The 23,188-nt window shown below is 46.4% G+C and overlaps 1 protein-coding gene across 1 annotated transcript in view; it reads left to right on the top strand.

Annotated features, from left to right (window-relative positions):
* The first annotated feature begins 13,758 nt into the window (after window positions 1-13,758).
* LOC139401811 (formin-2-like) overlaps window positions 13,759-23,188 on the top strand; it is a 129,728-nt gene continuing 120,298 nt past the window's right edge. Inside the window, exon 1 of the mRNA XM_071145782.1 lies at window positions 13,759-16,726. Within this exon, the coding sequence (XP_071001883.1) occupies window positions 13,795-16,726 (2,932 nt within the window). The 5' untranslated portion in view covers window positions 13,759-13,794. The remainder of the gene's footprint in view (window positions 16,727-23,188) is intronic.

The following is a 23,188-nucleotide window of genomic DNA, read 5'->3' as shown; positions in this document are numbered from 1 at the left end:
CAACAATCCTACAGAACACGGTTACTGACCTTCAACAATCCTACAGAACATGGTTACAGACCTTCAACAATCAGACAGAACACGGTTACAGACCTTCAACAATCCTACAGAACACGGTTACAGACCTTCAACAATCCTACAGAACACGGTTACAGAACTTCAACAATCAGACAGAACACGGTTACAGACCTTCAACAATCAGACAGAACACGGTTACAGACCTTCAACAATCAGACAGAACACGGTTACAGACCTTCAACAATCCTACAGAACACGGTTACAGACCTTCAACAATCATACAGAACACGGTTACAGACCTTCAACAATCAGACAGAACACGGTTACAGAGCTTCAACAATCCTACAGAACACGGTTACAGACCTTCAACAATCCTACAGAACACGGTTACAGACCTTCAACAATCCTACAGAACACGGTTACAGACCTTCAACAATCAGACAGAACACGGTTACAGACCTTCAACAATCCTACAGAACACGGTTACAGACCTTCAACAATCCTACAGAACACGGTTACAGAACTTCAACAATCAGACAGAACACGGTTACAGACCTTCAACAATCAGACAGAACACGGTTACAGACCTTCAACAATCCTACAGAACACGGTTGCCTTTCCAGTTGGCAGATAGATACAATTAGGTGAATAAGTGGACATGTAAAGTTGCAGTACTTTGTAAAGGTGCAGTACATTGTAAAGTTGCAGTACTTTGTAAAGGTACAGTACTTAGTAAAGGTGCAGTACTTTGTAAAGCTGCAGTACTTTGTAAAGTTGCAGTACTTTGTAAAGTCGCAGTACTTTGTAAAGTTGCAGTACTTTGTAAAGTTGCAGTACTTTGTAAAGGTGCAGTACTTTGTAAAGGTGCAGTACCTTGTAAAGCTGGAGTACTTTGTAAAGTTGCAGTACTTTGTAAAGTTGCAGTACTTTGTAAAGGTGCAGTACTTTGTAAAGTTGCAGTACTTTGTAAAGTTGCAGTACTTTGTAAAGTTGCAGTACTTGGTAAAGTTGCAGTACTTTGTAAAGGTGCTGTACTTTGTAAAGGTGCAGTACTTTGTAAAGGTGCAATACTTTGTAAAGCTGCAGTACTTTGCAAAGGTGCAATACTTCCATGTAAAGATGCAGTACTTTGTTAAGCTGCAGTACTTTCATGTAAAACTGCAGTACTTTCATGTAAAGCTGCAGTACTTTCATGTACATTTGCAGTACTTTCATGTAAATCTGCAGTTCAGTCATGTACATTTGCAGTACTTTCATGTACATTTGCAGTACTTTCATGTACATCTGCATTACTTTCATGTAAATCTGCAGTACTTTCCAAGTGTCTGTGAGTGGCGTGCTACTCTACTCTTTGATTCCACCCAATGAGTTCTGGTGAGTAGTGAACTACTTCCTGAGCCAGTAACCTTTTTCATCCCATGTTATTTCATGTGTTTGTCTAATGTTCTGTGTGGTCGCCGGGGATGATTTTGACGTGTCGGGGACCATTGTGGTGGTTGTAATAGTTGCTCAAAGTGAGACAGTGTTGTTTAAAAAGGGGTTGCAAAAACACAGGTAACTTTCTAAGAATTCTCAGGTTTTTTTCCCTCCAAAAAAAACAAATCCTGGTAGGAAGAGTCCGGGAAACAGGAAGGAATGCTGGAATCCTCCAATTGGGATTTGTGGAAAACCTGGGAATTATGGGGAAAGGTGCTGTAATTTTGCATCTCTTGTTGTAAAGCACAGGGCTGGTGTACAAGCTGCTTATATGATCTAAAATAACTGTGTGATTATGAGGTGATATTTACATTGTGACTGTGTGGATTCTTTAAATTGATGTTTATGTAGAGTATGATGCAGTTCTATGTTTATATAAAATGATTGTTCTATCTTTTCTATAAAATAATGTGACCCCGGTCCAAGACCGTCACGTGTAAACGACGAGGGACAAGATAATTTGCAATAAAGTAAAATCTATGTAATTAAATATGTTTTACCATGGAGACATATTGACAACAAAAAAAATTATGATGAGTTTTTCCATACAAGTCATATACCATAAATAAGATAATGTGTCTACGACTATAATGGTTACTAGCTATGAAACAAGTCGACCTGAGGTGAGATGTGTGGTCTGTGGTTGACTTTGGTAGGAAGGAGCTCACCGAGGATCTGCACCTCAAATGTTATTATTCTTGAGTTCCTCTTATAGAATATTATAAAGTATTTCAGATTTCCACAAACAGGACCAGCACTCAAAATGAATATTTCAGGCACCTATTTCAGTCCAAGTCGAGCACTGAGGTGTTTTTCCTTCCGACTGTTTCCAGGTGGAGAATGTCAGTAATCCAACAGCACCACCTAGTGGTATAAATGTAGTATGACGTAGTACTGAACGGTTGGTTGGCTCAAACTCAGCATGTCCAGCTGTCTATCTGTGTATCGGCTGGGTATTGTACTTGAAGTGGTACCTTATTATTTTAGGAGTAACTGATGTCGTCCTTAAATTAGCTAGAAATCCAGACCTGTTTTGTGCTATCATTCCACACCCTGTACTCCGTGTCTATATATCTGGCATGACACAGAGTGTGAAGGAGTGGAATGATAAGACTCGTACAGACCGGTATCCGGGCAACCAACAGACCGGTATCCAGGCAACCACTTAATAACATGGTGCAGTTTTTTGTCTCTTCGCTGATGTGGTGCCAGGTGTTTCGGGAGGACAGTTTTGTTGACATGATGACCTTCATGGATTTCACAATGAGTTGACCAGGACACACAATGAGTTGACCAGGACACACAATGAGTTGACCAGGACACACAATGAGTTGACCAGGACACACAATGAGTTGACCAGGACACACAATGAGTTGACCAGGATACACGATGAGTTGACCAGGACACACAATGAGTTGACCAGGATACACAATGAGTTGACCAGGATACACAATGAGTTGACCAGGATACACGATGAGTTGACCAGGACACACAATGAGTTGACCAGGACACACGATGAGTTGACCAGGACACACAATGAGGACACACAATGAGTTGACCAGGATACACAATGAGTTGACCAGGATACACAATGAGTTGACCAGGACACACAATGAGTTGACCAGGATACACGATGAGTTGACCAGGACACACAATGAGTTGACCAGGACACACGATGAGTTGACCAGGACACACAATGAGTTGACCAGGATACACGATGAGTTGACCAGGACACACAATGAGTTGACCAGGACACACAATGAGTTGACCAGGACACACAATGAGTTGACCAGGATACACAATGAGTTGACCAGAACACACAATGAGGACACACAATGAGTTGACCAGGATACACAATGAGTTGACCAGGACACACAATGAGTTGACCAGGATACACAATGAGTTGACCAGGATACACAATGAGTTGACCAGGATACACAATGTTCGATTTTATTTTTTCCAAGACGTTTTAAGGATTGTTCTAGTTTTCAAATACACCTTTTTGACACAAGAATTATACAAGACGTTTGGTTTTATCGCCATTATGTGTGCAATTATGGACAGATTCATTTAGAAGTTTGGTTGTTCCACATATGTGATCAGATCAATAGAAGGATAAGTCATTTTCTAAGTGTTTTATAAATCCACGTTTTGCGTTATTGAAATGTTTTATAATGATATGATTGACTTATGTTACTGAGCCATATAATCTTATGCTTGTCCTATTCTATAAGAGATGGTTTGTTAGTTACTTCCACCTTGATGGACACAGACGGCGTGTTCAGCTACAATATGATGAGTTTGTATTAGTTTTGTTAAAGCACTTCTGAAGAACACTCGTTTTAATGACAAATCATTTGAAGGATTTTTTTTATTTTAATTTTTATAAACGTGTCATTTTATAGGGGAATAAAGTTTCTTACTGTGTTTCAGTGTCCGGTCACAGATTGTTGTTACACACACACACGCACGCACGCACGCACGCGCACGCACGCACGCACGCACGCACGCACGCACACACACACACACACACACACGTGTAACAGTACTCTTCTTGCGTTGTGTACAATCAATAATCGACACAAACTCCAACTTGGTAGCACCAGTCATGAAGATTTATTCTGATAAGAACGACACAAAATTGCACGTCATGCGATGCACAGCTCACCATCCAACTCTGCACTCACGCACTGTACAACATATATGAACCCCCCCACCAGACACAGTAAGTTGCTAGCTAGTATTAGCTGGAATTCTCTACAACTAAATGCTTAACAACTAGGCACCAAAAACCGCTGCATCTTATGTGTGGTGTTCCAATAACATTTACAAACAAATTTATATAAATTGTACATTTAAATCATCACTTGAGAGTATAAAAATCACTTTTGACGTACAGTTCTTTGCAACCAACAACTTACCGCTGGTTTGGTGCTTGTTCACTGGGACGATTCTAACTGGAACATCCCCCCTCGTAAGCAAGCTACGCAAACCAGCCAATAAGATGCCATGTTGAGTAGGTGAAGGCAAGACAAAACTCAAACCAAAAACCCATTGGCTTAACAATAAAGTGGCAAGGGGAATCATCAATATAACCCTGTTACACACACACACACCAAACATTAGGAACACCTTCCTTCAGAACAGTCTCAGTTCGTCAGGTCATGGACTCTACAAGGTGTTGAAAGCGTTCCACAGGGATGCTGGCCAGTGTTGACTCCAATGCTTCCCCCACAGTTGTGTCCAGTTGGCTGGATGTCCTTTGGGGGTGGACCATTCTTGATACACTCGGGGAAACTGTTGAGTGTGAAAAAACCCAGCAGCGTTGCAGTTCTTGACACCAACCGGTGCGCCTGGCACCTACTGCTCAAAAAGCACCTAAATATTTAGTCTTGACCGTTCACCCTCTGAAGGGCACACATACAATATCAACGTCTCAATTGTCTCAAGCCTTAAAAATCCTTATTTAACCGCTTGTCTCCTCCCCTTCATCTACACTGATTAAAGTGAGAGCATATCTTTCACCTGGATTCACCTGGTCAGTCTGTGTCATGGAAAGATCAGGTGTTCTTAATGTTTTGTCTAGTCAGTGTATATTCGGTAAGTACTAGCAGGTATAAAGTATAGACCAGGGAGCATAGCTTTCACCTGGATTCACCTGGTCAGTCTGTGTCCTGGAAAGATCAGGTGTTCCTAATGTTTTGTCTAGTCAGTGTAAATTCGGTAAGTACTAGCAGGTATAAAGTATAGACCAGCTTATTATAATGGAGGGTAAGGGAGTCTCCTGTTCCATTACCATCATCATGTTTATATCTTTTGATTGTTTATGTTTGACGTAGGAACACGATATAACGTTAGCTCGATAAACCAAAAATGATGCTCCCCAGGACATTAGGCTTAGGTGTTTTCTCAAAATCAACCACTAGGCGTCACTGTTGTATTTGTTATAGATGACTGTATAACGTTATAGGTTTCTAGGTTTAGCAGTTAATTATAGTAGTAAGTTTACTTCTGTTTCTAGTAAAAAAAAAAAATTAAATACTGTCAAATGCCAAAGTTATGACCGGATTTGACTATGTCATCACAGGAAAATCAAAACGTCGCTCAAGGAATTCACACCTGTAAGAAATGAAATGGCTGATTGAATGGGCGCGTCTTTCCAATGGACTATGTGGTGCCTGCATGCTGGCGGTGAACGTTAACTTCACGGTGGCAACATGATGTGAGTAACGTTTGAATTTCCTAGGGAAATATTATTTATATTTTTCCCCCCGCACATGTTCGTTAAACGTCCAGTAAAACCAATAACTTTCCCCATGTTCCGCACATTGATTGACACCAACACAACATGCGGCAAATTGTCAGCAATCTGGTTGAGGTGTCAGAGCGAGATTAGTTGCAATTAGGAAACAGCATCTACATTCTACACCTCCACTATGGAGTTGCTGTCATTTCGTAATATATTAGCCTAAACTGGAACTTTCTAGCCTGTTATAACGGTTATTGGTGATCTGAACATGGCAGTCAGTCCATTTCTAAATGTACGTTTCAGGAAAGGTTCGTTTTGTTTAACTATTGATGATACTACTTCTGCCCGGGGCGCATTTCGCTTGGGGACGAGCGCCGGAGCTGATCGGGTTGAACGTTATCGTACCGTTTTAGAATATAGTCATAAACATAATGTTGTCGTCGGGGGAGTGTTGAAATGCAGCATGTTATGATGACTACAGTGAGTTATCCTGATCCCGAATGACACAGAACCACTTATTTTTTTAACCTTTTTATTTAACTAGGTAAGTCAGTTAAGAACAAATTCTTATTTTCAATGACGGCCTACCGGGGGACAGCGGGTTAACTGCCTTGTTCAGGGGCAGAACGACAGATTTTTATCTAGACCGGTGGAAATCTGTCCTTTTGGTGTTTGGAAAAGACGCCTTTTCAACTTCCTGGAAAATATGTATTTTAAAAATACTTGAAATAACTTTCATTCAGAAACCTAAATTGAACATAACTTCAACGTCTGGAAAACACGTATTTTCAACGTCAATTTGCTTACTGGGACTATTCTAGTTTTTCTGGAGCCATTTGTTGAACGGTAAGGACCTGCCCTGTGCCAACTTAAGTTTGGTGGAGGAGGAATAATAGCCTGGGGCTGTTTTTCATGGTTCAAGGCCCCTTTAGTTCCAGTGAAGGGAAATCTTAACGCTTCAGCATACAATGACATTCTAGATGATTCTGTGCTTCCAACTTTGTGGCAACAGTTTGGGGAAGGCCCTTCCCTGTTTCAGCATGACAATGCCCCCGTGCACAAAGCGATGTCCAATCAGAAATGGTTTGTCAAGACCGGTGTGGAAGAACTTGCCTGGCCTGCAGCTCTGACCTTAACCCCTGACCTCACTAATGCTCTTGCGGCTGAATGGAAGCAAGTCCCCACAGCATTGTTCCAACATCTAGTGGAACACCTTCCCAGAAGAGTGGAGGCTGTTGTGTCAGTAAAGGGGGAGGGACCAACTCCATATGCCCGTGATTCTGGAATGAGGTGTTTGAGGAGCAGGTGTCCACATACTGTTGGACATGTAGTGTGTGTAGATAAACAGGGCCTTCAGAAAGTCTTCACACCCTTTGACTTCTGCCACATTTTGTTACAGGGTCGGATTCAAATGTATTTGTCTTTTTTTTGGAGGGGGGGTCAATGGTAATTTGTAAAAAAGTATATATATTAACTTGATTACATAAGTATTCAACCTCCTGAGAGTATGTATATTAACTTGATTAGATCAGTATTCAACCTCCTGAGTCAATACATGTTAGAATCACCTTTGGCAGCGATTACAGCTGTGAGTTTTGCACACCTGAATTGTACAATATTTGCCCATTTATTCTTACAAAATCTTTAACCTTAACCTCGTTGTTTTTTTTATCTTTACTAGACAGCCATTTTCAGGTCTTGCCATAGATTTTCAAGCCAATTTAAGTGAAAAGTGTTACTGAGTGGCCTAGTTACAGTCAATGTCGTCTTGGTAAGCAACTCCAGTGTAGATTGTCCTCCTGTTTTCTGACTAGTAGCCGCGTCTTCTCTTCCCTAGCAGTTTTTATTTAACCATTATTTAGCCAGTCAAGTCAGTTAAGAACAAATTCTTATTTACAATGAATAAAACGATGTAAATAATCAATAAACAAGGTTAAAAGACTCACTTCAGGCAGACTTCTGTTTAAAGTAAATTAAAAATGTCATGCCTGTGTTCAGCTCTATACGTGCCCACAGCTCCAGCCAGGCGGTGTTGTAGCGCAAGGTGGGATAGGCTGTAGGATTTGTAGATGTTTGACTTTGTGCGATAAACAAAAACGGCAGAAATACTGTTCTAGGATAATAATAAACAATAAACGCAATAGAGGCAGTCTGCTTTCCACCAAACACTGCGAGACTAATTCACCTTTCAGCAGGCAATAAACTAAAACGTCAGACTCAATCTCAGTCGCACAAACGTGACTGAAATCGCGTTACCACGGTAACCGCCCGCCCTTAAAGGGCCAGCTGTGCATTTTTGTGCCTCAGATATTTCCGTTAAAGCTGTAATGGAGTATCACAGTGTGCCTCGTAATAGCCATAAAACCTGGCGGTCAAACAGGGGAATGGTTCCAATTGTTTTCTCAACTGTTCCTTTTCCCCCATAGGGGATTTTAGCAACACTTAAAATAAGGGCTGTGTTTCGTGTAGGGTTGTTGTGTAGGGTTGTGTTTCGTGTAGGCTTACCCTGGCGGGACATTTTAATAACTACATCTCTCTCTGGCAAGGTGACTTTTTAAAATAAATATATTTGCCTGTATTTACCTACCAAAACTGAAATGCTAATTACCTACTAATGTGGCTATGATAAAGAACTGCAAATTCCACAATGATCTGGACGAGACTGCCGACTCAAGCCAAGAGTTAATCCATAGATTCTTACCATCTGTTACATGAGGTAATGAATAAATTGGCTACATTCCTTTAAATGGACAATTCTGTGAACTGTCTTGTGCAAGTTTTACATTGACCCAATACCCGTTAGCAAAGGTGTCAGCTGGAGAGGATGTGCAGGAGCATGCTGGGATTTGTAGTTTTGCCTGATGTCTACTTTGATGCTAATTATCATTTTTGAATCTGGGAGTAAATATAGACTAATAAATCACTTTGTCCGAGAGAGATTTACATGGTTATTAAAAATGCCAAGCCGGGGTGAGCCTACACGAAACACCTTTTAAGTGTTTCTAAAATGAATGGTAGAAAAACTATAGGAACCATTTCCCTGTTCGACCGCTAAGAGCTCTTTATATAACTTTGGCGGCGACCCTACAAAATGCACATAGAAATGTGAGTTATAGATCTGTCATTTTCATTGAGAGCAAGTCTAAGAAAGCGGTAGATCTGTTCTTTTGGTTTTGTACACCAGCTGAAAATACTATATTAATATAAATACTATATTAATATAAATACTATATTAATAAAATATAAATACTATATTTTTGGAAAACACTTCACAGCGGTTCAGACGGCGCCATTTAAGCAGCAGTTTTACGGGCACCTAAACAATTGTCTTTATTTTCTCACGTTATTTGTAACTTATTTTGTACATGTTTTCTTATCTTACGGCAAAAAAGAGCTTCTAGATATCAGGACAGCGATCACTCACCTCGGATTAGACAAAGAGCTTCTGGATATCAGGACAGAGATCACTCACCTCCGATTAGACAAAGAGCTTCTGGATATCAGGACAGCGATCACTCACCTCGGATTAGACAAAGAGCTTCTGGATATCAGGACAGAGATCACTCACCTCGGATTAGACAAAGAGCTTCTGGATATCAGGACAGAGATCACTCACCTCCGATTAGACAAAGAGCTTCTGGATATCAGGACAGAGATCACTCACCTTCGATTAGACAAAGAGCTTCTGGATATCAGGACAGAGATCACTCACCTCGGATTAGACAAATATGTTATCTTCAACAAGCAGGACGCACAGGATGTACTTCAGACACCCAACAAGGCCAACATCCCCATCATTGGCAAGAGAAAGAGGTGCAGGTTCAGAGGACACAGAGCGGGGTTCCTCGTAAGGATCCGGAGAAGGCGATTGGGAAAGCTGCCGTTACGTCAATATTACATTGTACGTTGGCAATCATTGGATAATAAATTAGACAAGGCATGATCATGAATATCCTACCAACGGGACAAAAACTGTAATATCTTATGTTTCACGGAATCGTGGCTAAATGATGACGTATATTCAGCTAGCGGGATGTACGCGGCACCGGCTAGATGGAACAACACAAGATGGGGGGGGGGGGGGGGGGCTGTGCGCATTTGTAAACAGCTGGTACACGAAATCTAAGAAAGTCTCTAGATTTTGCTTGCCTGTAGTAGAATGTCTTATGATCAACTGTAGACCACACTATTTGCCGCGAGTTTATCTATACTTTTCGTGGCTGTTTATTTACCACTGCAGACAGATGCTGGCACTAAGACCGCTGTATAAGGAAATAAGCAAACAGGAAATCACTCACCCAGAGGCAGCGCTCCTAGTGGCCGGAGACTTTAATGCAGGGAAACTTAAATCAGTTCTACCTCATTTCTATCGACATGTTAAATGTGCAATCAGAGGGGGAAAAAACATTCTAGTTCCCCTGTACTCCACACACAGAGACACATACAAAGCTCACCCTCCATTTGGCACATCTGAATATAATTATATCCTCCTGATTCTTTCTTACAAGCAAAAATTAAAGCAGGAAGCACCAGTAACTCGGTCAGGAAGCACCAGTAAAAAGTGGTCAGATGAAGCAGATGCTAAACTACAGGACTGTTTTGCTATCACAGACTGGAACATGTTCCGGGATTCTTAAGATGGCATTGAGGAGTACACTACATCAGTCACTGGCTTCATCAATAAGTGCATCGATGACGTCGTCCCCACAGTGACCGTACCTACATACCCCAACCAGAAGCCATGGATTATAGGCAACATCCACACTGAGCTAAAGGGAAGGGCTGCCGCTTTCAAGGTGCGGAATTCTAACCCGGAAGCTTAGAAGAAATCCTGCTATGCCCTCCAACGAACCATCAAACAGGCAACGCTTCAATACAGTGCTAAGATTGAATTGTACTATACCTGCGCCGACGCTCGTCTTATTTGACAGGGCCTGCCAGCTGAGAGCTGCCCAGTGACACGAGCCTACCAGACAAGCAACTACTTCTGTGCTCGCTTCGTGGCAAATAACACTGAGGGATGCATGAGAGCATCAGCTGTTCCGGACGACTACATGATCATGCTCTCCGTAGCCGACGTGAGTAAGACCTTTATAAACATATAAAGACATTCACAAGGCCGCGGGGCCAACCGGATTACCAGGACGTGTGCTCTGGGCATGTGCTGACCAACTGGCAGGTGTCTTCACTGACATTTTCAACTTGTCCATGATTTGAGTCTGTAATACCAACATATTTCAAGAAGACCACCATAGTCCCTGTGCCCAAGAACACTAAGGTAACCTGCCTAAATCACCACCGACCCGTAGCACTCAGGTCCGTAGCCATGAAGTGCTTTGAAAGGTTTGGTAATGGCTCACATTAACACCATTATCCCAGAAACCCTAGACCCAATCCAATTTGCATACCGCCCTAACAGATCCACAGATGATGCAATCTCAATTGCACTCCACGCTACCCTTTCCCAGCTGGACAAAAGGAACACCTACGCGAGAGTGCTATTCATTGACGACAACCCAGCGTTCAACACCATCGTACCCTCAAAGCTGATCACTAAGCTAAGGATCCTGGGACTTAAACCCCTCCCTCTGCAACTGGATCCTGGACTTCCTGACGAGCTGTCCCCAGGTGAAGAGGGTAGGTGGCAACACATCTGCCACGCTGATCCTCAACACGTGGGCCCCTCAGGGGTGCATGCTCAGTCCCCTCCTGTACTCCCTGTTCACCCACGACTGCGTGGCCAGGCACAACTCCAACACCGTCATTAAGTTTGCAGACGACACAACAGTGGTAAGCCTGATCACCGGAGGGTGCCCCATTCTCATCGATGGGCCTGTAATGGAGCAGGTTGCGTGCTTCAAGTTCCTTGGTGTCCACATCGCCAACAAACTAGAATGGTCCAAACACACCAAGACAGTCGTGACGAGGGAATGACAAAGCCTATTCCCCCTCGGGAGAAAGAAAAGATTTGGCATGGGTCCTCAGATCCTCAAAAGGTTCTACATCTGCAACATCGACATCCTGACTGGTTGCATCACTCTGGTACGGCAACTGCTCGGCCTTCGACCGCAAGGCACTACAGAGGGTAGTGCGTATGGCCCAGTACATCGCTGGGGCTAAGCTTCCTGCCATCCAGGACCTCTACACCAGGCGGAGTCAGAGGAAGGTCCTAAAAATGGTCAAAGACCCCAGCCACCCTAGTCATAGACTGTTCTCTGTACTTCCGCATGGCAAGCGGTACCGGAGTGCCATGTCTAGGACCAAAAGGCTTCTCAACAGCTTTTACCCCCAAGCCATAAGACTCCTGAACAGGCAATCAAATGGCTACCCAGATTATTTGCATTGTGACCCCCGCCCCCTAACCCCTATCTTGCACTGCTGCTACTCTGTTTATCATAGACTCAGCAAAAAAATAAACGTCCTCTCACTGTCAACTGCGTTTATTATCAGCAAACTTAATTAACATGTGTAAATATTTGTATGGACATAAGATTCAACAACTGAGACATAACCTGAACAAGTTCCACAGACATGTGACGAACAGAAATTGAATAATGTGTCCCTGAACAAAGGGGGGTCAAAATCAAAAGTAACAGTCAGTATCTGGTGTGGCCACCAGCTGCAATAAGTACTTCAGTGCATCTCCTCCTCATGGACTGCACCAGATCTTCCCGTTCTTGCTGTGAGATGTTACTCTTCCACCAAGGCGCCTGAATGTTCCCGGACATTTCTTCAGGGAATGGCCCTAGCCCGTTCCCTCTGATCCAACAGGTCCCATATGTGCTCAATGGGATTGAGATCCGGGCTCTTTGCTGTTCATGGCAGAACACTGACATTCCTGTTTTGTAGGAAATCACTCACAGAACGAGCAGTATGACTGGTGGCATTGTCATGCTGGAGGGTCATGTCAGGATGAGCCTGCAGGAAGGGTACCACATGAAGGAGGAGGATGTCTTCCCTGTAACGCACAGTGTTGAGATTGCCTGCAATGACGACAAGCTCAATCCGATGATGCTGTGACACACCGCCCCAGACCATAACAGACCCTCCACCTCCAAATCCATCCCGCTCCAGAGTACAGGCCTCGGTGTAACGCTCATTCCTTTGACGATAAACGCGAATCCGACCATCACCACTGGTGAGACACAACCGCGATTCGTCAGTGAAGAGCACTTTTTGCCAGTCCTGTCTGGTCCAGCAACGGGTTTGTGCCCATATGCGACGTTGTTGCAGGTGATGTCTGGTGAGGACCTGCCTTACAACAGGCCTACAAGCCCCCAGTCCAGCCTCTCAGCCCATTGTGGACAGTCTGAGTACTGATGGGAGGATTGTGCTTTCCTGGTGTAACTCGGGCAGTTGTTGCCATCCTGTACTGTACTGTATGTACGTAGCCTCTCTACTGTATGTAGCCTCTCTACTGTACTTTTTTTTTTTTACATATAAATCACACTGTTGGGTGAGGCCCGTGGGTGAGGCCCGTGGGTGAGGCCCGTGGGTGAGGACCGTAAGTAAGGCCCGTAAACCTGTAAGTAAGGCCCGTAAGTAAGGCCCGTAAGTAAGGCCCGTAAGTAAGGCCTGCACCTGTTGTGTTCGGAGTGGCAAACTTTGATTTGATTATAATGATTCTTCACACTACTTGCTTGTTATGTCACAGATCAAACTATTCGAATTTTAGCAACTAGGAAATGGAGGGGCAATTTCTGCATTGTGCAGCTTTGAAAGACTCAGGTCACAAATGTCATTAAATTAATCAATGTACCACGACTTCATACTAATTATACGTTTTATTGTATTGTATGTGAATCAGCTTTTTTGTGTTTTGTTGGTGTAATTTTAGTGAACAAAAATCTGTGTTCCAATGGCACGTTGTGTTAGATAATCCAAGGTTATCATTTAAAGGCTAACACAACGTGCCATTGGAACACAGGAGTGATTTCTAAGGGACCCCAAACTTTTGAATTTGTGTATGTGTAATTAATCATATTTATCGTATCCTGTTTTTCTCCAGACACCATCACTGGGAGAACTGTCCCCAGCATCAAGACTTCACCATGCGCACCATCCAGACTATAGAAAACCACATCCCTGTGCTGAGGGAGAGCATTGTCAGGACTCCTTTCACAGGGAGAACTGTGTGCCTGTTCAATATGAATACAAACAGACACAATCCCCATCAGACTCCCCGTCACAGCCCCTATAACAGCCAGACTCCCCGTCACAGCCCCTATAACAGCCACACTCCCCGTCACAGCCCCTATAACAGCCACACTCCCCGTCAGACTCCCTGTCACAGCCCCTATAATGGCAACACTCCCAGCCGCACTCCCCTTCACAGCCCCTGCCGCAGCCAGACTCCCTGCCGCAGCCCCTATAACAGACACACTCTCCGCTATAGTCCTTATAACACCCGTTCTCCCCGCCAGACTCTCTGTCACAGCGGCCACCTCTCCCTAGAGCCCAGCCAGTACCCAACTCCCCAGCCATGGTTTTCTCTACCCCTGGCGAGGAGGCAGCCGGCGGAGAGGCAGCCGGCGGAGAGGCAGCCGGCGGAGACCTCTTCTACTGTTGTTTCTGAAGGCTATTTCTCTTCCTCCAGCCCTGCTAGGCTCAGCACATTATGCAGAGCAGCAGATGGAGAGGAGGAGAGTGAGATGGGAGAGAGAGAGCAGGTGCACGCGCACGGAAAGAGGCTGCAGGGAGGAGGGGGAAAAGGGAAGCAGCGAGAAATCGAGCAGGGAGGAGGGGGAGAAGAGAACCAGCGAGATATCGAGCAGGGAGGGGAGGGTGAAGAGAAGGGAGATATCGCACTGGCGCAGGGAGGAGGAGAGCGAGAGCAGGCGTACGTCGTCTTCGCATCATCATCACTGCTCCTCTCATCATCGTCACGGGAAAGCAGCATCACAGCCTCGCAGCAGCTACGCAGACGTAGACGGAGGAGCAGCAGAGAAAATGGCAGCTGTTTTCAAAGACATGGCCTGAGTCTCGGCGCCAGACAGAAGTGGAGGCTGAGATTCAGCATCATGGGGAACCAGGAGGGGAAGCAGAAGAAGGGGAAAGAGGGGGACGGATACGGACAGGACGCAGCAGACCATACCACCGGGGAGCCCCGTCATGCTGACGGCACAAACAAAGGATTTCACCACGGCAAGAAATCCCACGGAAAACAAGGCAAAGGAGGAGAGGAGAAGAAGAATAAGAAGGAGTCTAAATCCTCTGTGTTCTCTATCAGGAAGAGGAAGAATCTAAAGGGGAAGGGATCGACAGGGGGATCCAGGGAGGATGTGTTGTCGTCTCAGAACGAGCTGGACTCCGCTCACTCTGCTCACACCAAAACACCAGATCTCTCTCTGTCAGCTGACGAGCTGGGCCAATCTGACACCGAGGGACCAGCAGAGCCTGGTGATGGGCATGGTGCTAGGAGTCATGGTTGTATCACGGGGGAGAGCCGGCAGCCCACGGGGGAGAGCCGGCAGCCCACGGGGGAGAGCCGGCAGCCCACGGGGGAGAGCCGGCAGCCCACTGGGGAGAGCCGGCAGCCCACGGGGGTGACCACGGACACTGTTCCAGACCAGCAGGGGGAGGTTGAACAGAGAAAGAGGAGCAGCTCTGGTTCAGACCCGGACATCTATAGCTTTCACTCAGCTGCAGAACAAGAGGACCTGCTAGCCGACATCCAGCAGGCTATTAGACTACAGCAGGGGGTGATTATCTCCACCGCTGAGCTGAGTGAAGAGCTGGGTTGGGGAGGAGGGTGGAGGAAACAGAGGTCTGACGAGGTTATAACTACCCCCAGTCCCACTGAACAAACTCCCCCACCGGAGCCTCTCTCTGCCCCAGAGGCAGCCCCCGTCACTGGCCGGGAGAATGGCCTGCTTTCTAAACTGTCTCTGTCTCTGGATGGGGAGGAGGCGGTGGAGGAGGAGAGGGGAGCTACCACTGCTACAGAGGAACTCAACTGGGAGCTGAGAGGGGCTGAAACAGAACCAGCCCTTTGTGCCGCCTCCTCTTTCTTTGGGACAAAGGAGCAGGAGGAGGAGCAGGCGGAGGAGGCATTGAGCTGCCAGGAGGTTAACGGTAACACTCAGCCCCTCTCTCAGCCCCCCACTGCCCAGACGAACGGCCATGTTACCAAGACAACCAGCGCTACCAGCTTCCCAGACCTCACAGCCTCCTTTGAGAGCGCTGTGGAGTCTCCTCTCAGAGAGGAGAAGGAGGTGTTAGAGGAGGTGGAGGAAGGGGAGGAGGAGAATGACCTGGACATGCCTCCCCTGTCAGCCGAGAGCCTTAGTCACAGTGATGCGACCACGAGCCACGAGGACATAGACCTGAGCTCTGGCAATGCCTCCGAGGAAGAGGGGAGGGTGGGGGACTGGGTGGGGGCAGGGGTGGGGGCTGCAGTCAGCGTTGAGTCCCTGGAGTGTCTTAGCAGGGGGGATCTGAGGTGCTCTGAGCCTGCCGACGACCCTCTGATCACCCAGAGAAGGAAGAGCAGCGTGTCCTTCTCCCCTTGGCCCTCTCAGGAGAGCCCTAGCCTGGCCATGCGTCTCCTCAAGTCCACCCTGACCTCCACCCTTCCATCCTACAACCACTCTTCCTCAGGCACCAGCCCCACAGTCAAACCCTACCCTCCCATTTACCCTTCTTACATCAAGACCACCACCAGACAACTCTCTGGCTCCCCAGGCACCTCGCCCTCACGGAGCCCCTTGTTCCGCCAGCGCTGCCACGACCTGGGACACCGCACGGAGAAGTGGAGGGTTAGAAGACAGCGCTCCCACAGCATCGCCGGTCCCCTCAGCTGGTCCGCGGACTGGACCGAGGAGCTGGACAGGGAGCGCCCCATCAAGGCAGGATCAGCAGACTACCTGGAGGGGTACGGAGGGTCGGAGGACAGGCTGAGGGGGGGCAGTCAGCCCCTGTGTGCCACACGGAGATCCTCCGCCGGACACGTGTCTACCTGTAGCTTCCATGACATCTTCACCGGTGAGTCCCATTCCTTTATGTTCACAGGGACTCTCCCAAGGCCTCTTTCACAAGTTTTTCATCTTGTTTTTTTTTATAGGTTGTGAAAAAGTTCCTAAATATGTAAATCGCTCTGTATAAGGGACAGAGTATTGTATTGGGGCGGCAGGTAGTCTAGTGGTTAGAGCGTCGGGCCAGTAATCGAATCCCCTAGCTGACAAGGTAAAAATCTGTCGTTCTGCCCCTGAACAAGGCAGTTAACCCACTGTCCACCCGGTAGGCCGTCATTGTAAATAAGAATTTGTTCTTAAATTAACTGGCTTGCCTAGTTAAATAAAGGTTAAATAATGAAATAAAGGATAAGAGCGTCGTCCTGCATCAGCTGTTCTGGTACTATAGTGTGTAGGCTAGCTGCTGTTGTGGGACTACAGTGTGTAGGCTAGCTGCTGTTGTGGTACTACAGTGTGTAGGCTAGCTGCTGTTGTGGGACTACAGTGTGTAGGCTAGCTGCTGTTGTGGTACTACAGTGTGTAGGCTAGCTGCTGTTGTGGTACTACAGTGTGTAGGCTAGCTGCTGTTGTGGTACTACAGTGTGTAGGCTAGCTGCTGTTGTGGTACTACAGTGTGTAGGCTAGCTGCTGTTGTGGGACTACAGTGTGTAGGCTAGCTGCTGTTGTGGGACTACAGTGTGGAGGCTAGCCGCTGTTGGGGGACTACAGTGTGTAGGCTAGCTGCTGTTGTGGTACTACAGTGTGTAGGCTAGCTGCTGTTGTGGTACTACAGTGTGTAGGCTAGCTGCTGTTGTGGTACTACAGTGTGTAGGCTAGCTGCTGTTGTGGGACTACAGTGTGTAGGCTAGCCGCTGTTGTGGGACTACAGTGTGGAGGCTAGCCGCTGTTGGGGGACTACAGTGTAGGCTAGCTGCTGTTGTGGGACTACAGTGTGGAGGCTAGCTGCTCTTGTGGGACTACAGTGTGGAGGCTAGCTGCTGTTGTGGGACTACAGTGTGGAGGCTAGCTGCTGTTGGGGGACTACAGTGTGCAGGCTAGCCGCTGTTGGGGGACTACAGTGTAGGCTAGCTGCTGTTGTGGGACTACAGTGTAGGCTAGCTGCTGTTGTGGAACTACAGTGTGGAGGCTAGCTGCTGTTGTGGGACTACAGTGTGGAGGCTAGCTGCTGTTGTGGGACTACAGTGTGGAGGCTAGCTGCTGTTGTGGGACTACAGTGTGGAGGCTAGCTGCTGTTGTGGGACTACAGTGTGGAGGCTAGCTGCTGTTGTGGGACTACAGTGTGGAGGCTAGCTGCTGTTGTGGGACTACAGTGTGGAGGCTAGCTGCTGTTGTGGGACTACAGTGTGGAGGCTAGCTGCTGTTGTGGGACTACATTGTGGAGGCTAGCCGCTGTTGTGGGACTACAGTGTGGAGGCTAGCCGCTGTTGTGGGACTACAGTGTGCAGGCTAGCCGCTGTTGTGGGACTACAGTGTGCAGGCTAGCCGCTGTTGTGGGACTACAGTGTGCAGGCTAGCCGCTGTTGTGGGACTACAGTGTGCAGGCTAGCTGCTGTTGTGGGACTACAGTGTGGAGGCTAGCTGCTGTTGTGGGACTACAGTGTGGAGGCTAGCTGCTGTTGTGGGACTACAGTGTGGAGGCTAGCTGCTGTTGTGCGACTACAGTGTGGAGGCTAGCTGCTGTTGTGGGACTACAGTGTGGAGGCTAGCCGCTGTTGTGGGACTACAGTGTGGAGGCTAGCCGCTGTTGTGGGACTACAGTGTGGAGGCTAGCCGCTGTTGTGGGACTACAGTGTGGAGGCTAGCCGCTGTTGTGGGACTACAGTGTGCAGGCTAGCCGCTGTTGGGGGACTACAGTGTGGAGGCTAGCTGCTGTGTTAAAGGGTTTCTCTCACTGTGTCCTTGTTTCAAGCTGCACACTTGGCTGTCTCAGTTTAGTAGAAACAGAACAAAACTCAAGTTCTCTCATCTTACCCATGTTCACAATATTAATGGATCTTTTCTGAATAGCAATCAAGCAATGAGTATAATTATCCACCTGATTCATCCAATGTTATTTTCTCCTGTTTATTTAGATGTTTAGATGTCTAGGATGTGTTAACTACTCCCTCTAGACGTGGCTACAGTAACTACTCATCTAGACGAGGCTACAGTAACTACTCATCTAGACGTGGCTACAGTAACTAGTCATCTAGACGTGGCTACAGTAACTACTCCATCTAGACGTGGCTACAGTAACTACTCCGTCTAGACGTGGCTACAGTAACTACTCCGTCTAGACGTGGCTACAGTAACTACTCCGTCTAGACGTGGCTACAGTAACTACTCCGTCCAGACGTGGCTACAGTAACTACTCCGTCTAGACGTGGCTACAGTAACTACTCCGTCTAGACGTGGCTACAGTAACTACTCCGTCTAGACGTGGCTACAGTAACTAGTCATCTAGACGTGGCTACTGTAACTAGTCATCTAGACGTGGCTACAGCAACTAGTCATCTAGACGTGGCTACAGCAACTAGTCATCTAGACGTGGCTACAGTAACTAGTCATCTAGACGTGGCTACAGTAACTAGTCATCTAGACGTGGCTACAGTAACTACTCGGTCTGGATGTGGCTACAGTAACGACTCATCTAGACGTGGCTACAGTAACTAGTCATCTAGACGTGGCTACAGTAACTACTCCGTCTAGACGTGGCTACAGTAACTACTCCGTCTAGACGTGGCTACAGTAACTACTCCGTCTAGACGTGGCTACAGTAACTAGTCATCTAGACGTGGCTACTGTAACTAGTCATCTAGACGTGGCTACAGCAACTAGTCATCTAGACGTGGCTACAGCAACTAGTCATCTAGACGTGGCTACAGTAACTAGTCATCTAGACGTGGCTACAGTAACTACTCGGTCTGGATGTGGCTACAGTAACGACTCATCTAGACGTGGCTACAGTAACTAGTCATCTAGACGTGGCTACTGTAACTAGTCATCTAGACGTGGCTACAGCAACTAGTCATCTAGACGTGGCTACAGCAACTAGTCATCTAGACGTGGCTACAGCAACTAGTCATCTAGACGTGGCTACAGTAACTAGTCATCTAGACGTGGCTACAGTAACTACTCATCTAGACGTGGCTACAGTAACGACTCATCTAGACGTGGCTACAGTAACTACTCATCTAGACGTGGCTACAGTAACGACTCATCTAGACGTGGCTACAGTAACTACTCATCTAGACGTGGCTACAGTAACTACTCGGTCTGGATGTGGCTACAGTAACGACTCATCTAGCCGTGGCTACAGTAACGACTCATCTAGCCGTGGCTACAGTAACTACTCATCTAGACGTGGCTACAGTAACTACTCATCTAGACGTGGCTACAGTAACTACTCGTCTAGACGTGGCTACAGTAACTACTCGTCTAGACGTGGCTACAGTAACTACTCGTCTAGACGTGGCTACAGTAACTACTCGTCTAGACGTGGCTACAGTAACTACTCGTCTAGACGTGGCTACAGTAACTACTCGGTCTGGATGTGGCTACAGTAACTACTCATCTAGACGTGGCTACAGTAACTACTCATCTAGACGTGGCTACAGTAACTACTCGGTCTGGACGTGGCTACAGTAACTACTCATCTAGACGTGGCTACAGTAACTACTCGTCTAGACGTGGCTACAGTAACTACTCGTCTAGACGTGGCTACAGTAACTACTCGTCTAGACGTGGCTACAGTAACTACTCGGTCTAGACGTGGCTACAGTAACTACTCGGTCTAGACGTGGCTACAGTAACTACTCGGTCTAGACGTGGCTACAGTAACTACTCGGTCTAGACGTGGCTACAGTAACTACTCGGTCTAGACGTGGCTACAGTAACTACTCGGTCTAGACGTGGCTACAGTAACTACTCGGTCTAGACGTGGCTACAGTAACTACTCGGTCTAGACGTGGCTACAGTAACTACTCGGTCTAGACGTGGCTACAGTAACTACTCGGTCTAGACGTGGCTACAGTAACTACTCGGTCTAGACGTGGCTACAGTAACTACTCGGTCTAGACGTGGCTACAGTAACTACTCGGTCTAGACGTGGCTACAGTAACTACTCGGTCTAGACGTGGCTACAGTAACTACTCGGTCTAGACGTGGCTACAGTAACTACTCGGTCTAGACGTGGCTACAGTAACTACTCGGTCTAGACGTGGCTACAGTAACTACTCGGTCTAGACGTGGCTACAGTAACTACTCGGTCTAGACGTGGCTACAGTAACTACTCGGTCTGGACGTGGCTACAGGAACTACTCGGTCTGGACGTGGCTACAGGAACTACTCGGCCTGGACGTGGCTACAGGAACTACTCGGTCTAGACGTGGCTACAGGAACTACTCGGTCTAGACGTGGCTACAGTAGGATGAATGATAGACAGTATTTGGCCTGGACAGTTTATTCCTCTAAGTACTTAGCATAAACAAACAGCTGTGGCTATTGATGTGTTGTGGTCAGTTGGTGAAGAGGGACAGTGATTCTTTGTTTTGGGCCTCAGCTCTCGAACTGTGAACTAATGGATGAGAGAAAAGGACGGACGGACCAAATTAAATGTGTTTCTACTGGAGAGGGTGACAGGAGATAGAGTCCTTCCTGACCTGACCCCTCGGTTGGTCGCTCCCTCCCTCCCTGACCCCTCGGTCGGTCGCTCCCTCCCTCCCTCCCTCCCCTCCTGACGTGGCCGGTCGCTCCCTCTTGACATGACCCCTCGCTCGGTCAGTCGCTCCCTCCTGTCATGACTTTCGGTCGGTCCGTCCCTCCTCGTCCCTGGTCTTGGCTGGACAAGGTTAATATTTCATGCTTTAAAGCAGGGATGTCCAACTCATTCCATGTAGGGCCTAGAGCCTGCTGGTTCTTTCCCTTCAATTCAGACCTGGACCACCAGGTGAGGGGGAGTTGTTCACTAATTACTGACCTTAATTCATCAACCAAGTACAAGGGAGGAGTGAGAACCTACAGACACTCGACCCTCGGTGGAATGAGTTTTACGTCTGTGCTTCAAAAGGTTTCTGATGCATGTCACTAGACAGGAGTCTGAGAACTGACAATATGTTCATTTATTTGTAGTTTGTATGAGCTGTGAGCTTTGGCTCCAGGATAGCACATTTATTGTTGGTGTGAACACACACACACACACACACACACACGCACCCTTAGCCAACACCATGGAAACGTGGTGATTAGTGTGTTGTGCAGAGCATGGTGTGTATGGGGGAGGGGGTGACAGACAGAGCTTTCATGCTGCATTACATCAATAGAAGTGAGGTGCCTTTTAAGGCGTCAGCAGACAGATTGTTTGATCCTTGCAGATCTTGGCTAGCAAGGGAAAAAAACGTCTGTGCTTGTATACTTAAAATATCTCTGCTCGAAATACAAGAGAAAATAGTCACAAAAAATAATCACACTTGAGACCCTGTAGCAACAAGTACACTTACTCAAAATAGTCAGAATGAATCTAAGATGACATTAGAAATCTAATTGTTTGACGTTTTTGCAGAGGGTGTCTTGCTGTCTAACTGCTTGGTGCATTATTTCTCAAGGGGCAACATTTAAACTAGTCGTCTTGTTATTGAATTACAACAAACACTTGATTGAAGAATCCCTACTGTTGACCAATCACCGACAAAGGGGCATAGTCTTTGGCTACCGAACTTCGGCTTGGTTCAAGACAAAATTGAATGTGCTCGAACAGCTGACAAAATACCCGCCGCACACCAAAAATAACAAACGTGACAAAATATATAGCCATGTTATTACCTGGTACTTCCTGTATATAGCCATGTTATTACCTGGTACTTCGAGTATATAGCCATGTTATTACCTGGTACTTCCTGTATATAGCCATGTTATTACCTGGTACTTCCTGGAAATAGCCATGTTATTACCTGGTACTTCCTGTATATAGCCATGTTATTACCTGGTACTTCCTGTATATAGCCATGTTATTACCTGTTACTTCCTGTATATAGCCATGTTATTACCTGGTACTTCCTGTATATAGCCATGTTATTACCTGGTACTTCCTGTATATAGCCATGTTGTTACCTGGTACTTCCTGTATATAGCCATGTTATTACCTGGTGCTTCCTGTATATAGCCATGTTATTACCTGGTGCTTCCTGTATATAGCCATGTTATTACCTGGTGCTTCCTGTATATAGCCATGTTATTACCTGGTGCTTCCTGTATATAGCCATGTTATTACCGGGTGCTTCCTGTATATAGCCATGTTATTACCGGGTGCTTCCTGTATATAGCCATGTTATTACCGGGTGCTTCCTGTGTATAGCCATGTTATTACCTGGTACTTCCTGTATATAGCCATGTTATTACCTGGTACTTCCTGGAAATAGCCATGTTATTACCTGGTACTTCCTGTATATAGCCATGTTATTACCTGGTACTTCCTGTATATAGCCATGTTATTACC

The sequence above is a fragment of the Oncorhynchus clarkii genome, unplaced genomic scaffold (genome assembly GCF_045791955.1).
Source record: "Oncorhynchus clarkii lewisi isolate Uvic-CL-2024 unplaced genomic scaffold, UVic_Ocla_1.0 unplaced_contig_200_pilon_pilon, whole genome shotgun sequence".
In the NCBI taxonomy this organism is placed as follows: domain Eukaryota; kingdom Metazoa; phylum Chordata; class Actinopteri; order Salmoniformes; family Salmonidae; genus Oncorhynchus; species Oncorhynchus clarkii.
Note: the sequence above shows the minus strand (reverse complement) of the source record. Positions and strands in the feature narration are given on the sequence as shown.